Here is a 16437-nt window from a genome sequence, read left to right as displayed (position 1 = left end):
ATGTCAAAGTATCCTTGGGGTAAGATACTGAACCCCAAAATGCTCCTGATGGCTGCGCATTGTTGCACATATGTATGGTTACTGAGTAGCCGGTGCACGGGTAATGTAACTTGAGAACATGGCTGAAAGGGAACCTGTCATGTCTGCATTAAATGTGGCATAAGGTTGTCAGGTTGAAATGCTGCTGGTAACAACATAATACCAGGAGCACAAGGGTGCCTATAGGGCCTATAGGGCGGGCAGGAGAGGCGGTGGATGAGTCCAACAAACCCTTTTTTTGCGGGAGTCCAGTGTTCACTTCCTGTTAGAATGTGTTGTTTTTTTTCTACGCCCTAACGTGTGCCTCCTTCTCCTAATCCTAACCATCCGTAACTTTGTTGCCTAAACCGCACCCTCTGTGGCAGCATGTGTGTTTTTGAAATTATTAAGGCCCGAGCAACCCAAATGGTGCAAGGACCCTCTTGAAACTGAAGGAATTATTATTAGGGCCCGAACACCGAACGGTGCAAGGACTCTCTTGAAACTGAAGTAATTATTAGGGCCCCAGCACTAAACGGTGTAAGGACCTTATTGAAATTGAAGGAATTATTATTATTAGGGCCCCAGTACCAAACGGTGCAAAGACCCTATTGAAATTGTTCGGGCCCGAGCCCCAGATGGTGCGAGGACCCTCTTGGAATGCAAGGAATTATTAGGGCCCAAGCAGTGACCGGTGCAAGGACCCTCTTGGAATGCAAGGAAACAATGCGAGGACCCTTTTGAAACTGAAGGAATTATTAGGGCCCAAGCACCGAACGATGTGAGGACCATCTTGAAACTTGAGTAATTATTATTATTATTAGGGCCCTAACACTGAACAGGTGCAAGGACCCTATTGAAATCAAAGGAATTATTAGGGCCCAAGCACCAAATGGGTGCAAGGACCCAATTGAAATCCAAGGAATTACAATGCGAGGACCCTTTTGGAATTCAAGGAATTATTAGGGCCCAAGCACTGAACGATGCAAGGACTATCTTGACACTTGAGGAATTATTACCATTATTAGGGCCTGAACATCGAGCGATGCGAGGACCATCTTGGAATTCAATTAATTATTAGGGCCCAAGCACTGAACGATGTGAGGACAATCTTGAAACTTGAGAAATTATTATTATTATTAGGGCCCGAACACTGAACAGGTGCAAGGGCCCTATTGAAATCCAAGGAATTATTAGGGCCCAATCACCCAGTGGGTGCAAGGACCCAATTGAAATCGAGGCAATTATTATTGGGGCCGAGCACCAAACGGGTGCAAGGACACGATGGAAATCCAAGGAATTATTAGGGCCCAAGAACCGAATAATGCAAGGAACTGCTTGGAATTCAAGGAATTACTAGGGCCCAAGCACTGAACGATGCAAGGACCATCTTGAAACTTAAGGAATTATTATTATTTCTAGGGCCTGAACACCGAACGGCTGCAAGGACCCAACTGAAATCCAAAGAATTATTATTGGGGCCAAGCACCGAACACGTGCAAGGACCCAATTAAAATCCAAGGAATTATTAGGGCCCAAGAACCGAACAATGCAAGGAACTGCTTGGAATTGAGCAGTAAACAGTGCGGGGACCCTCTTGAAATCCTTGTAATCATTATTAGGGCCTGAGCACCGAACGTGAGGACCCTCTTGAAACTGAAGGAATTAGGGCCCGAGCAGCAAACAGTGCGGGGACCCTCTTGAAATCCTTGGAATTATTATTATTATTATTATTATTATTATTACTATTATTATTATTATTATTATTATTATTATTATTATTAGGGCCCCAGCACCGAATGGTGTGAGGACCCTCTTGAAACTGAAGGAATTATTAGGACCCGAGCACCAAACGTTACGAGGACCCTATTGTAATTGATCGTTTTTTTATTATTAGGGCCCAAGCACCAAGGGTTATGGTAGTTATGGGGCCAAGAAGGTACATGTTTCGCTTCTAAACAGGAAGTTGTTTTTAACTCAGTTGTACATGATCCAATCTGCCCCAAACTTCATGTTTGATAAGAGTCCCGCCCTGAACACATATATATGACAATTTCACGTGATAGTGAGAGCGCCAGCTATTGACACAGGAAAGAGAAAGTTTTACACTAAGAGGTCCAGTTCCTAGCAGGTTGACTCGATTGATTTCAAAAGTGTCTCAAGAAATCATTAAGATGTTGCTGATGATGGAAAATGAATATTGTCATTCGTTGTTGAATGGTGTTCCTGTGACGCCATGGCGAATTTCAATGTTGCGACATGACATCAAAAACTGTCATAACTTGACCCCAGATGGTCAGAAAATTTCACACATTTGATGAGAGTCCAGGCCTGAAGACACCTGTAGCACAATTTTGAGTCACCGTCATAGCGCCACCTAGTGGTAACAGGAAGTTAGTTTTTTTACACTTTAATGTGTCTCCTATAGCAGATACACCCCAGCAACCTCAAATGCTCTCATAATACTGCAAAGACTTTCATGATGCACAGAAAAAATACTTTTGAGTTTTCATCAAACACTGTCACCATAGTTACACATTATTCGCCATAAAACAGGAAACACTTTTTGAGGGCCAAGTCTTGCACCAATACTCACCAAAAGTGGCACAGACATCAAAAGTCCTAAATTGGGATATCTCATATGAGTTTTTTGCATTAATGTGCAAAAATGGCTCTTGTGCACCCCCTAGAAAATTTCAATGAAGCAGCCCCCGCAGACCATTTAACCTAGAGCTATGAAACTTGAGAATCATGTTCAAAAGACCAAGACCTACAAAAAAGCCTCTTGGAGCCATGCCCTAAACCCAACAGGAAGTGCTTAGTCCTTTTTAATTTGAATTTTCACATTTTTTGATAGTTTAGTGTCTCTTTCGTTAAACACTTGTCCTACAGATTTCATCTGATCAACTTCAAATCTGGACACCAGTATTTCCTTAAGTTGGTGATGATAAATTGCTCGCTGCTTTTGATTTCATCAAACGCTGTTGCCATTCTGTGGCATTCTTCGCCATAAAACAGTAAGTTATGTTTGAGATGCTTAAAAACTCATGAAACGTGGAAAACACATCAATAGACATATGATGTGGTATTTGATATGATTGTTGCTGTTTGCTGTGATGTGCTAAAATGTGCTCTGGAGCGCCACCTAGTAATTTTCAGTGAAATAGCCCCCGCAAACCGTTTAACCTCGAGCTACAAAACGTAAGACACTTATGTAAAAGCCATTTTGATTTGAAGTTGTAATTTTGGTGTATTTTTGGTCATTTTCAGGGGTCGTAATCTTGAGAACTTATCCTAGAGCTTTCATCAGATTGACTTCAAATGTTATGGCTACCTTCATAGGACCTTTGACAGCAAAAGCTATTCAAATCATGAGTTTTCATCACAGTGTGTGATCTGTATGAGGCATCTAATTTGCATGTTCTGCCATGAGCCAGGAAGTAAACAGGTAGTGGTATGTAACTCTGCTGTAAATGATCCAATATGACCCAAACTTCACATGTTTGATTGGAGTCCCATCTGAACACATCTATATCACAATTTTAAGCAATAATGAGAGCACCACGTATTGGCACAAGAAAGGCAAAGTTTTACAGGACCATATCCAGCTGCAAGCAGATTGACTCGATTGATCTCAAAATGGTCTCAAAAAATCTCTAAGACATTGATGATGCTTGAAAATAATTATTGAGAGTTTACGTTGGAAGGCGTTACTAAAGTCGGGTGGACAATTTTGATGTTTCAACATGACATCAAAAACTGTTGTAACTTCGCCTCAGATGGTCAGATCTTTACAAAATTTGACAGATTTGATAAGAGTCCAGGCATAAAGACATCTGCGGTGCAATTTTGAATCTTACTCATAGCGCCACCTATTGGTAGCAGGAAGTTACTTTTTTACTTTTTGATTTTTTCCCCTGTAGCAGGTTAACTTAATTGACCTTATATCCAATTAGAATATTGTAAAGACCTTCACGATGCACAGAAATTACACTTTTGAGTTTTCATTAAACACTGTTGCCAAAGTTACGCATTATTCGCCATAAAACTGGAAACACTTTTTGAGAGGCAGGGCATGCACCAAAGCTCACCAAACTTAGCACACACATCAGAAGTCCTAAAATGTGATATTTGATATGATTTTTTTTGCACTGATGTGCCAAAATGGCCTTGTAGCACCCCCTACAGATTTCAACGAAGCAACCCCTGCAGTATATTTCACCTAGAGCTACAAAACTTGGGAGGCATGTGTAACAGCCCAAGACCTACAAAAAAGCCTCTTGGAACCATACCCTAAACCCAAGAGGAAGTCAGCCATTTTGAATTGAATGTGCAATTTTGGCGTATTTTTGGCCATTTTCAGGGCTTGCAATTATTCGATCTTCTCCTACAGATTTCATCCAATTGACTTCAAAATTTAAAAGTCCTCTCAGAAGGCCTGGGACATCAGAAGTTATTACATTTGTTGGTTATTGTCACATCATGTGGTTGTTACTGGGCCAATCATTTCCACATCTCACCATTAACCAGGAAGTAGTTTATAACTCTGAGGGACATGGTCCAATCTTCACCAAACTTCACATGTTGGATGACAGTCCCACCCTGAACACATCTACATGATAAGCATTTCTTATAGCAGCTCCCACTGGCCACAGGAAATTACATGAAAATCGCGTGTTCTTCTTTGATGCATATCTGCAACAGATTTGACCCAATTGATTTCAAATGTGGTTTCTAAGACCCTAAGACTTGTGACATAACAACTGATTTAAAAAAATTACAAATGACTTATTGATTGCCTCTGGTCTCTGTTTTAATCCAATTAGATCTCAGTGCTGCATTTGACACCATTGACCATCGAATCCTACTGCACAGACTGGAACACATAACTGGCCTTAATGGAAAGGCACTAAGCTGGTTTAAATCATACTTATCAGATCATTCCCAGTTTGTTCCTATCAGTGATCAGTCTTCCATGCACACTAAGGTCTGCTTCAGAGTGCCACAAGGTTCCGTGCTTAGAACAATCCTTTTTACTTTATATATGCTTCCCCTAAGAAACATAAGCAGAAATCTCTCTGTAAATTTCTATTGCTATGCTGATGATACGCAACTGTATCTATCTATGAAACCAGATGAAACTGATCAGCTATCTAAGACTTCAAACATGTCTTTGGGACATAAAAGCCTGGATGAGCCAAGTTATTGTTCTTGGCCCCAAACACCTCAGACACTCCTTTTCTAAGGATATAATTTCTCTAGATGGCATTACCTTGGCCTTTAGCACAACTGTAAGGAACTGGGGTAAGGTTACTTCTAGGCTTGATCACTGTAACTCCCTATTATCTGGTTACCCCAACAAATCTCTTAGGTCTCTCCAACTGCGTGTTCTAATGGTAGCCAAGAAAAGGGATCATATTTCTCTTGTTTTAGCTCCCTTGTACTGGCTCCCTGTAAAGTCCAGAAATGAATTTAAAATCCTTCTCCTTACTTACAAAGCTCTAAATGGTCAGGCTCCATCCAGGCTGTCGCAGCTCATAGTTCCCTACCAACCCTCAAGATCACTGTGTTCTGAAAACGCAGGGCTACTTGTGCTTCCTAAAGTCTCCAAAAGCAGGATGGGAGCTAGAGCCTTCAGTTATCATGTTCCTCTTTTTATGGAACCATCTTCCAGTTTCGGTCAGGGAGGCAGACGCCGTTTCAACTTTTAAGGGTAGACTAAAGATCTTCAACTTTGATAAAGCTTATAATGGGGGCTGGCTCAGGTTGCCTGGACCAGACCCTAGTTAGGCTGACATATGTTTAATCTGCTGGGGGGCTTTCTGTGATACATGGAGCTTCTTTTTCCTGCTCTGCTCCCTCCATCTGCAAACGCTCATGTCTGTTTACTGCATTTCGCTAACTCCGTTGCTTCTCCGCAGCATTCCTGCTCTCTTGTTTCCTAGTTTTCCCGGATCTGGGCTGCAACCTTGGCTGTGCCTGATCGCTGTGATAGCTGTGCTGGTGCTGTGACCCTGTCTTTGGTCATGCTCATGCTGTGGCTGCACTGATACTATACCTCCGGCTCGTCCTGATTGTGGACTTGGTTTGCCATTGCTGTGGTCTTGTCTGAAGTTATGCCTGTGTTGTGTGTCCTGGTTGCGCCGATGCCATGAACCTTCTACTGCCATTAATATGATTCACGCCTCCACTATCAATATACGCGTGGGTCTTTTATCAACATCCACAATATTTGCACTTAACATAACATGCTATCATAGATTGCATTAAGTAATTTTACAACCATCGTTATTTTAATATGACATGCATTTGTTCCCGTTATTGCTGTGCATCTCTCCTGCTCTCTTTCCCTCTCTCTTTCTCCTTCCTTTTTTATTGTAATTCAACTGTTATTTACGACATCTATTGTACGTCTGTCTATTCTGGAAGAGGGATCCCTCATCATCCTCTGCCACTCTTCCTGAGGTGTTTTTCATTTTTTTCCCCCGTTTCAGATGTGAGAGTCTAAGGGCAGAGGGATGCCGCATGCTGTAAACCCTCTGAGGCAAACCATGTTTTGTGATAATGGGGTTTATAAATAAAACTGACTTGACTTGACTTGACTTGACTTGACTTGACTACTCTATTCTATTCTGAGAATATGCCACTTAAATGCAGCAGTTACATATTATAACATATCTAAATGATCTAATAATCCATGTGAGGGCACGTGGGAGGGATATCTGATTGTATAGAGGTTTGTCAAGGGTTTCTGCTATGATTCACACTTCATGACATTTTTCTGCCAAAGGCCCATATGTACCATGCCATTTTGGGTTGTCTGCTTCATCTGATAATTGTGAGAAACATGGTTCAATCTTTGTCTATCAGTCAAATAGTTATGGAGTCACTAATTTATGACCAAATTCTCACAATGTGACTGCTGCTATGACCAACATCTGCAAACCTACTGATCAGAATGAGGGATCAACTGGTATGGTTTTTTTCAGGGTCAATTCTGATACCAATTATGGGTAATCAAGGAGAGCAGTAAGCAATATTAGAGCAGCATTAGAATCAAAATACTACACATTTGCAGTAAAAAATAAAATCTTAGAGTGAAAATTCAGAGTCACACAAATTCCAAAACTCCAAAAAAAACCTTTTTTTCAATGCCTAAATTACATCAATGAATATTGTTTTGAAGATTTGTGGTGTAGAATGTTCCTTACCCTCTGTTTCATTTTGGTGCAGTTTGGTAAAGTGTCTCGACAGCGGTTGTGGATAGTGACATTGCATGCTAGAAAACACAAACACATAAGACATTAAAAAAATGAAAGCATGTCCTCCAACAAACATGTTTTGTCTCATCTCTTGTTTCAGAATTTCAGCAGCCTACTAGAAAATTCAAGTGTACCCCCCAAGAAGCAACAAGCATTTATGTGTGTGTGTGTGTGTGTGTGTGTGTGTGTGTGTGTGCAAAATGACACACACACACACACACACACACACACACACACACACTGTGTTTGTGTGTTACTTTTGAAATTTAATAGACTGGAGATTATTAATTACCCATACAACAGAAAGTATGTTATATTCTCCTGTAACATAAAAACTTTTTACCTAAAAGGATATATTCAGATGTAATTCCCCCTTTATAATCACCAACATTTTGATAAGAAACTGTAATTAATCACGTTTTTTTCTAAGTAACTGTAACGAGTAACAAAAAAAAACATTCACTTTGTAATTTAGATACATACACCTAAGGGTGCTTGAACCTGTTCCCCAACACTGCACCCACACACACTGCAGAGAGTTCAACAACTTTTCCTTCAACACTCAGAAGTGCAGTAACTGTTATACTTACTAGGGCAGCTGAGTGCTTCCTTGGCAGTAATACTTTTGTTGCATGCTGAACAGAGTGTGGTTCCCGACACTGTCAGCGAGGTAAAGAGGTGACCATTGCTGTATCGTGCGTCCCTCTCTCTTGCTGCCTTTTCTCGCTCCCTCATGCGCTCTCTCTCTTTATTCTGAAAAAGATACCAAGACAAAATGTGAAAAAGACCTCTTGTGTATTTGCAAATGGCACAAGCACATCCAATGTAGTTGAAGAGAAAGGCAAACTTATGCACAACGTCTTTACTCTGACCTCTAGAAAGTTATTGTGATTCTGGAGACTGATGGGCTTAACAAAGGAGCAGGTTGTTATGGAAACAGCGTTAGTGCTCAGTGTGGATTTGTTACACAACCCACTACCAGGCCCAGTGCGACAGCCACAACCAGGACCAGGGCATGGCCAATAACAGCCATGGTTGTAGTATGATTGACTGAGATGCTGGGGGGGGGGCACAGCAATAATAGAAACAGATGCATGTCATATTACAATAATGGATAATGGTAGGTGTGAAATTAGTAATTGCACTCTATGTTGATGTTGAGAGAGATGATAACAGTCTCATGCATATGTTGAAAGGGAGTTGTCCAAAGGCAAGATCACAGCATCGCCGCAACCAGGACCAGACCACAATCAGGGCGAGCGAGGAGCAGGCTGAGCCGGTTCAGAGGCAAGAGGCGTTGTACGAGGAAGCAGGAAAGGGGCAAGAGGGCCAGCGTGCTAGCCAAGTTAAGGGCTAATGGTATCAGACCGGCTACTCCATCACTGTTTTTGTCTAACGTTTGCACTCTGGGTGACAAAACTGACTGAATTACGACTGAGACTTTGTCAGCGGGAGATGCAAAACTGCTGTTCTCTTGTCCTGACGGAAACCTGTCTCAACAGCAACATGTTGGACTCTGCTTTCCAGCTCAACAGGTGGCTTTTCATCCTCTAGGACCAAAACCAGCTCTCAGGGAAAACTAGAGGAGGGGTCTTTGCATCTGTGTTGACAAAGGTTGATGCATAAAACTGTTCCGTGGTTGGTAGGCATTGCTCTGAAGCAATTGAACACTTGACTATCAAATTCCACTATGCAAATTGCACTGCTACGAAAATTTACAGCTGTGTTCATAGTCACTGTTTATGTCCCCCTACATATTAACCCTAATGCTGGTCTAAAAGAGCTACATGATAGTAGAGGCTCTCTATGTGGGTTGCGGGAGACCTTTACCATGTACATCTTTGAAGGGCCCACTCCCGATGTTCTATACCCACTCGGGGTGAAAACACACTTGACAGAATGTACACAAACAGGCAGGGAGGGATATACAGAGTTACTCTCAGCCCCAACCTCAGCTCTTCAGATCACATCTCCATCGTGCTAGTCCCTGCATACTGCCCTTTGTTAAAGAGCAGGAAGGTTACACATAAAACCATCACTGTGTGGCTTACTGAAGCTATCCCTATGCTTCAAGACACAGACTGGCAGATGTTCAGAGAGGAAGCAACAGGAGGGGGCAGCGTAGACCTGGAGGAATACATAGTATCTGTGCTGGGTTATTTCAACAAGTGCGTGGAGGATGTGGCAACCACTGGAACCATCACCAGCCACCCCAACCTGAAACCCTGGTTGAATGCAGTGGTTTGTTGGTTCATTCCCTACTGAAAGTGCGGGAATGCATTCAGGGCTGGAGACGCATCAGCACTCAGGGAAGTCCAAAGGAGCCTGTTGGTGGGAATAAAGAGCGCAAACTCCAACTACATCCTAAAAATACAGGGGTATTTCTTGTCAAATGACCCCTGGAGCATGTGTAGAGGCATCATAAGCATCACAGACTACAACAAAAGGGATGCACACTGCCCTGTGCACCCATCTGACACTGTATGGGATCCACTGACAGAATCCTGCATAGGATCCTGAGTGACTGTGCATACCAGCTCTCAGAGGTTCTGAAAGACATATTTAATACCCCCCTGTCCCAGGCTATCTTTCCAATGTGTCTCAAGATATCTACCATCATCCCTGTGCCAAAGACCACAACAGAGTCCTGCTTCAGTGATTACTGCTCAGTTACACTCACCCCAATAATGATTATATATAATGCCATATCTGCTATGATCCATCAGGCCCTCACACATCTGGAAACCAAGAACTCCTATGTGAGGCTGCTCTTTCTGTATTTTAGTTCCACCTTCAACAGAATCGTCCCACAAACACTGGTGAACTGTTATACTTGGAATAGCCCCATCTCTCTGCAATTGAATTTTGGACTCTCTGACTAACAGGCCACAGTATGTTTGAGTCAACAACACCACATCCTTATCTATCATCTTCAATATTGGCTTCCCCCAAGGCTGCATCCTCAGCCTGCTGCTCTACACACTGCTGACTGCAGAGCTCACTATCAAAACAACCACATAGTGAAGTCCGCAGATGACACAGCATTGGTGGGACTTATCACCAACAGCAACAAGACAGCGTATAGGCTGGAGGTGGATGAACTCGGAATGTGGTGCAAGGAAAACAACCGCATGCTCAACATGAACAAGACCAAACAGAGATGATTGTCGATTTCTGTAAGACTGGCACTGCCGCCACCTTCACCTAGTGCAGGGGTCGGCAACCTTTACTATCAAAAGAGCCATTTCTGGCCCAAAACAAAAAAAAAAATGTCTGGAGCCTCAAGTGACACAACACATATAGTCAAACTAGCCTATCAATATTATTAATGGGTCTACATGAGCATTCATCAATATGTTTGACCACTATTTCTTATTTTTTTGTTACATTAACTTTGCAGTGTTGGTGGTAAAAATTAAAAGATCTATCCATGCACTGTTATTATTATCTCTATGCACCAATAACTTCTCCATTTTCTTCTGAGACTTCTCCTATCTTGGATTTGGAATCCATAGCTAGTCAGGCTTTTTTGATCCAGGACCGCCCACCATTTTTTAAATTTGGCAAAATTTAGCAGAAAAGGCTCCAAGGCCACAGAAATATGATGCATTTTTTAGTTAATGAAATACATTTTCATATCCTGTGTACAGGCTACATATTTTTACAATTGAAAAATTGAATGAAAACTTTTAAAAAATAATCGCAATTCATTTCCATATAATTTTTAGTCAGAGACACAGGAGCCACTTGAGAGGGGCTAAAGAGTCGCATGTGGCTCTAGAGCCTCAGGTTGCCTACCCCTGACCTAGTGTAATAACACCTCAGGCATCATCAAAAAGGCTTTTCAACACCTGGATTTCCTGAGGAAATTAGAAACTGCCCATTTCAAAGCCATTCCAGTAGCAACAGCAGACAGAGATTTACTTGGATTTAAGGAAGACTTATAGGGAGTATGAGTATGAGCAGCATGAGTAGAGTGGGAGCATGAGCATGACACCTCTGTGAATGCAACTCTCACAAGATGGTGCAAGATCCAAGATGACAGCCTCCAGCTGCTAAACTGCAGACCGAAAAAACTTTTCACCCTGGATAAAACTTTTCTCTGCCACTTCCTTTTCTTTTTCCGTCTCCTTTCCACCACTCTCAAAACCAGAATACAATACCAAGCAAACTAGTTCATCTGAAAGAATAAATTGACGAGTGTTTTAATAGACTCATCATCATGAACCAAGGTAAAACAGACAAGAGCAAAGGCGTCAAATTCACTCCAACCTCCAAAAGACTCCATAAAGATATAATCTCCAGCCCAGATTCAACACCACATCTATGAAACTACCATGCTGGACAGAGGTAAGTGATCTGTTCATATCCATCAGAAACAAACTCACCGAGGTAGTGCACAAGGAGTTTCTGTCACTACACCAGAGCCTGGAGTTCAGTCAGAAGCAAATGCAAACACTCACCAAGGAAAACAAATCATTACAACACTCTATCAAAACCATTACCACCCAGATCACCTCTCTTATCACCAAAAATAAAGCTATGAAAGAAACAGTTCTGGATTCAGAAGCGCACAGCATGAGGGACAATTTAGTTTTCAACAACATCACATTCCACTGCATGCACCATATGGGAACAAAAAACATCAGCCGACCAATCATTGCAAAATAGGAGAACTAAAGTATTGAATCACTTAACACATCTTCAAGCAGATATATGTTTACTACAAGAAACACACCTTGCAGAATAAGATGATGATAAATTAAGTTCAGCACAGTTTAGTCACTTATGATCAGCCAATTAGAGCACAAAAACAGAGGTGTATGCATTTTAATAAACAAAAGAGTTTCATGTGTCTATAACACCATCACAAATCCCGAAAGACATTTTATCATTATAAACATATCAATTAACAATAGCCCAATAACAACCTGTAATATTTATGGTCCAAACACTGATGACCCATCTTTTTTTCACAACCTGTTCTCCTCCATCACAAACATTTCCAATTGCCCCTGAAACATAGTTGTTAGTGGAAAGTGGAAAGAACAAACAACTCAAGCAGTAAGCGTAACTGGCAATCAACAGAAACGATAAAACAGTTCATGGGTGATCTTGGTCTTTGACAATTGGCAATTGCAGCATCAGACCACTAGAGAATACCCTTTTTTTCACTGGTTCACTGCTTATATTCATGTATTGACTTCTTCCTCACCAGAAATTTGATTTTTCTCAGATTTCAGACTCAAAGATTCTCCCCATCATCATAAGTGACAATGTCTCAGTAACAATTACATGAAATCGAGCCAGTCCTCATAAATCCATCATCAGATGGCGTTTCAATACATCCTTGCTTAAAGACCGTTACATTGACAGTTATATTAAGAGAGAATGGGAATCATTCCTAGAAATAAATTATTCTCTTAAGTCATAACCTCCATCATTAACTCTCTTATAGGAAACAGGAAAGGCAGTATTAAGAGGTAAAATAATTTCATTCTCCCTTCACAAAAAAGGAGGGAAAAGCAACAAGAAGCTGAACTAGAACAAAAAATCAAGTACTCGAAAATATTAATGCAAGTAACCCAACAGAGGAAACCCAGAATGATCTAAGAAAATATAAACACCAACTAAATGAAATTGGAAATAAGAAAACTCAATTTCTGATACATAGACTTCGACAGGAAATTTTCCACCATTACAATAAATCTGGCAAATATCTGGCAAATCAAATTAAACAAAAAGAACAAACAACAATCTCTATCATTAAAGACTCAGCAGGGAAGCCCACAAACTCACCTGAGGAGATAAATAACATTTTCAGGAGTTTTTATTCCAATCTATATTTATCAGAAAAGGACCCCAGCCAAGACGACATTTTCAACAGCATTGACCTACCACAGTTTAATAAAGATCACATCGACAGACTTGACACCAGTATTACAGAATGAAGTTTCTACAGCTCTCAATCTTATGCCCACTAATAAAGCACCAGGACCTGATGGCTTCCCTACAGTTTTATAAACATGTCTGGTCTATCCTAGCTCCGCTCTTTAACAAATTGATACCTGTAATAAAACATATGTCAAAATTTCCAGCAGACATGAACACAGCAACAATTTCACATCTCCCAAAACATAACAAAGACCCAACCTCGCCTTCAAATTACTGTCCAATTTCTCTCATCAATGTGGATTAAAATCATCGCCAAAGCACTGGCTCACAGATTAGAAAAAGTCCCTGCATCTTTAATTCATCCAGATCAGACCAGTTTTATCAAAGGCAGACAGGTATCCAGTAACACACACAGACTATTTAATCTAATGCACTATTCATAATTACAATAGGCAGGTACTATCATAGCCACTTTAGATGCAGAAAAAGCTTTTGATAGAGTAAACTGAAAATTTACTTTTCACACACTACAAACTGGGAAATCATATTGTCAGATGGATCAAAATTCTGTACACCACTCCTCCAGCCACTGTCATCACCAATGGACAAACTTTACAAAGCTTCACATTGCACAGGGGACTACGCAAGGATGCCCACTCTCTCCCTCTCTATTCACCAGTTTCACAGAAACCTTTAATAGCAGCCATACATCAGAACATCTACATAAGAGGAATCCAGACACCAAATATACACCATAAGATCCATCTTTATGCAGATGATATATGGCTGTTTCTACAAACCCTCACTCATCACTACCAGCAATAATTAAACTTATTCAATTATAATCCAATATTTTCAAATATTCCACTAACGGGAACAAATCTTCCATTCTTTCATAACATAGTATCAGCTGGGATGTGGAAGCCCAAACACCTCCTATCCAATTATGCACAAGTCACACCACATATTTAGGTATTACTTCACCCCACTACTCAAAACAATGACCTCTGTCATTGGATGAACCTACCACTATCTCTTTTGGGCAGAATAGCAACTGTTAAAATGACAGTGCTTCACCCCCTCACCTGGTTCATATCTCTAGATTCAATGATCTCCAAATTTTACGGGAAAAACAAGACACCAAGAATTAAATTGGCGTCTCAGTTAGACCAATCAAATAACAATAGCTGCATCTCTGACAGCCTGATGGAAATTCCACAAAGGTAGAAGAAGGTACAGGGTAAATTTATTTTGTCATTTTTCTTAAATGTGGTTTAAGAAGAAATTAATTTAAAGTTTAAAATAAAAACTGCTAAATCTTTTGGCGTTTAAGGAGGAGTTGAGGAATCTCACAGCCTGGGAAAAAAAGCTGCTCTGTAGTCTGGTGGTTCAGCAGTGGATATTTCCAGATGCATCCTTTTCCAGATGGTAGCAGGGTGAACAGGCTGTGGCTGGGGTGGCTGATGTCTTTGATGCTCTGTAAATGGGAACCAGTGATGTTGTGGGCAGTAAAATCACAAACATCACCCTTGCACTATCTAATTTTATTAGATGAAATGGATGGAGGACAAATGAAACAATCCTGATTTTCTAAGCAACAAAAAACCAACTAATTTCCACACAGGGTCCAAAAAAGGCATGATACATCTTAAATATATCTTTTAATAACCTGGTTTCAATCAAGTCAACCTACTAGGAGCTGGACCTTTTAGTGTAAAACTTTGTCTTTCATGCGCCAATAGGTGGCACAGTTAAGAACTACTTCCTGTTTGGTGGCAAAACATGTAACTTCTTGGCCTCATAATGTCCACATCGTTACACGAAAACTCGCAAACTCGGGTCGCAAACGAGGGTTGCCCCCACCTAAAGATAGGATTTAGAAATTTTGAGGTCAATCTGGCGAAAACTGTAGGAGAAGTTCACTCAGAAAAAATCAGAAATAAGCCGTGAAAAATCACTTACTTTTCAATGTAAAATGGCAGCCTTCCTGTTGGGTTTAGAATATGGCTCCAACTGACTTTTTGTTTGTCTTGTGACGCCCCATACATATATTTCACGTAGACGTATGTCTACGTGAAATGGATCTCAAGTGCTCCTTTGCTGAAATCTGTTAGGTGGTGTCTTGAGGCAAATTTTTTAAGCCCGTACAGGTAACCCATAAAATATCAAATTTTTCACCAGTCCTGATAACTGCACATTTTCATGACTTTCTGAATATGTTAAAGCCCTCGAAAAACAATTCATTTGTTGTAATAATAATAGTCCTTTGCATTTCAATACGTTCTTCACACCCTAGTGCTCGGGCCCTGACTCCTATCAAACATATGAAGTTTGGGGCAGATTGGACCATTCACAGCAGAGTTACATACCACTTCCTGTTTACTTCCTGGTAGAACATGCAAATTAGATACCTCATAAGGGTCACACAGTTTGGTGAAAACTCCAATACCTTTCAGTGTCACAGGTCTTATGAAGGTAGCCATAAAATTTAAAGTCAATCTGAAATGGATGGAGGACAAATGAAAACTGTAGGACAAATCTGAAAAATTACGACCCATGAAAATGGCCAAACATTCACCAAAACTCAAATCAAAATGGCCGACTTCCTGTTGGTTTTACATTAGGCCCTCAAGAGACTTTTTTGTAGGTAATGGGGTGTTGCACAGCCCTCCAAAGTTTCACAGCTCTTGGTAATACATGCTGCGGGGGCTGCTTCATTGAAAATCAGTATGGGGCACCACTGATACATTTCCTCCCACCCACTCACGAGACCATTAAAATATCAAATTTTTCACCAGACTTGATAAGTCTGCAAAGTTTCATGACTTTTTGAATATGTTAAAAGCCCTCAAAAAGGCAATTAATTTGAGAGAAAAATAATAATATCAATAATGATAAGAATTCCTTCAGTTCCAAGAGGGTCCTCGCACCATTCAGTGCCTGGGTCAAACTTGAAGCAGCAAGCAGCGATGAACGGGGGTAACTGGCGTGACTCCAACTGCTCCAATCTTTAATTGTAGTGAAAGTCAGAAAATGCATGCAGAAAGTCTGGACCATTGAGTGAGACATTTCACACGGTGTAGTATTTTCTAAAACCACTAGGTGGCGCTGGAGATAACAGAAATTCTAAGTCATCCTGGTCTACATCATGTTTAGACCAAACCATGTAAATTGCATGTAAATCAAATTATGATATTGTTACACAGCATACTTCCTGTTGTCAGTAGGTGGTGCATTGAGTATCACATGTTGATGTGTTCAG

At 40.8% G+C, this 16437-nt stretch overlaps 1 protein-coding gene across 4 annotated transcripts in view; it reads right to left on the bottom strand.

Annotated features, from left to right (window-relative positions):
• arhgef2a (Rho/Rac guanine nucleotide exchange factor 2a) overlaps positions 1-16437 on the bottom strand; it is a 91885-nt gene that overhangs the window by 69067 nt on the left and 6381 nt on the right. For all 4 annotated transcript variants that reach the window (XR_015779397.1, XM_042506972.2, XM_042506973.2 and 1 more), the window contains exons 2-3: positions 7871-8033; positions 7230-7297 (exon numbers count right to left, since the gene is read on the bottom strand). Coding sequence is in view for 3 of the 4 variants with exons in the window: in XM_042506972.2 (XP_042362906.1) it covers positions 7230-7297; positions 7871-8033 (231 nt within the window). In the remaining variant the exon portion in view is untranslated. The remainder of the gene's footprint in view (positions 1-7229; positions 7298-7870; positions 8034-16437) is intronic.

The sequence above is a fragment of the Plectropomus leopardus genome, chromosome 17 (assembly GCF_026936395.1).
Source record: "Plectropomus leopardus strain MGB_pleo_1.0 chromosome 17, ASM2693639v1, whole genome shotgun sequence".
NCBI lineage: Eukaryota > Metazoa > Chordata > Actinopteri > Perciformes > Serranidae > Plectropomus > Plectropomus leopardus.
This window is presented reverse-complemented; position numbering and strand designations above follow the sequence as displayed.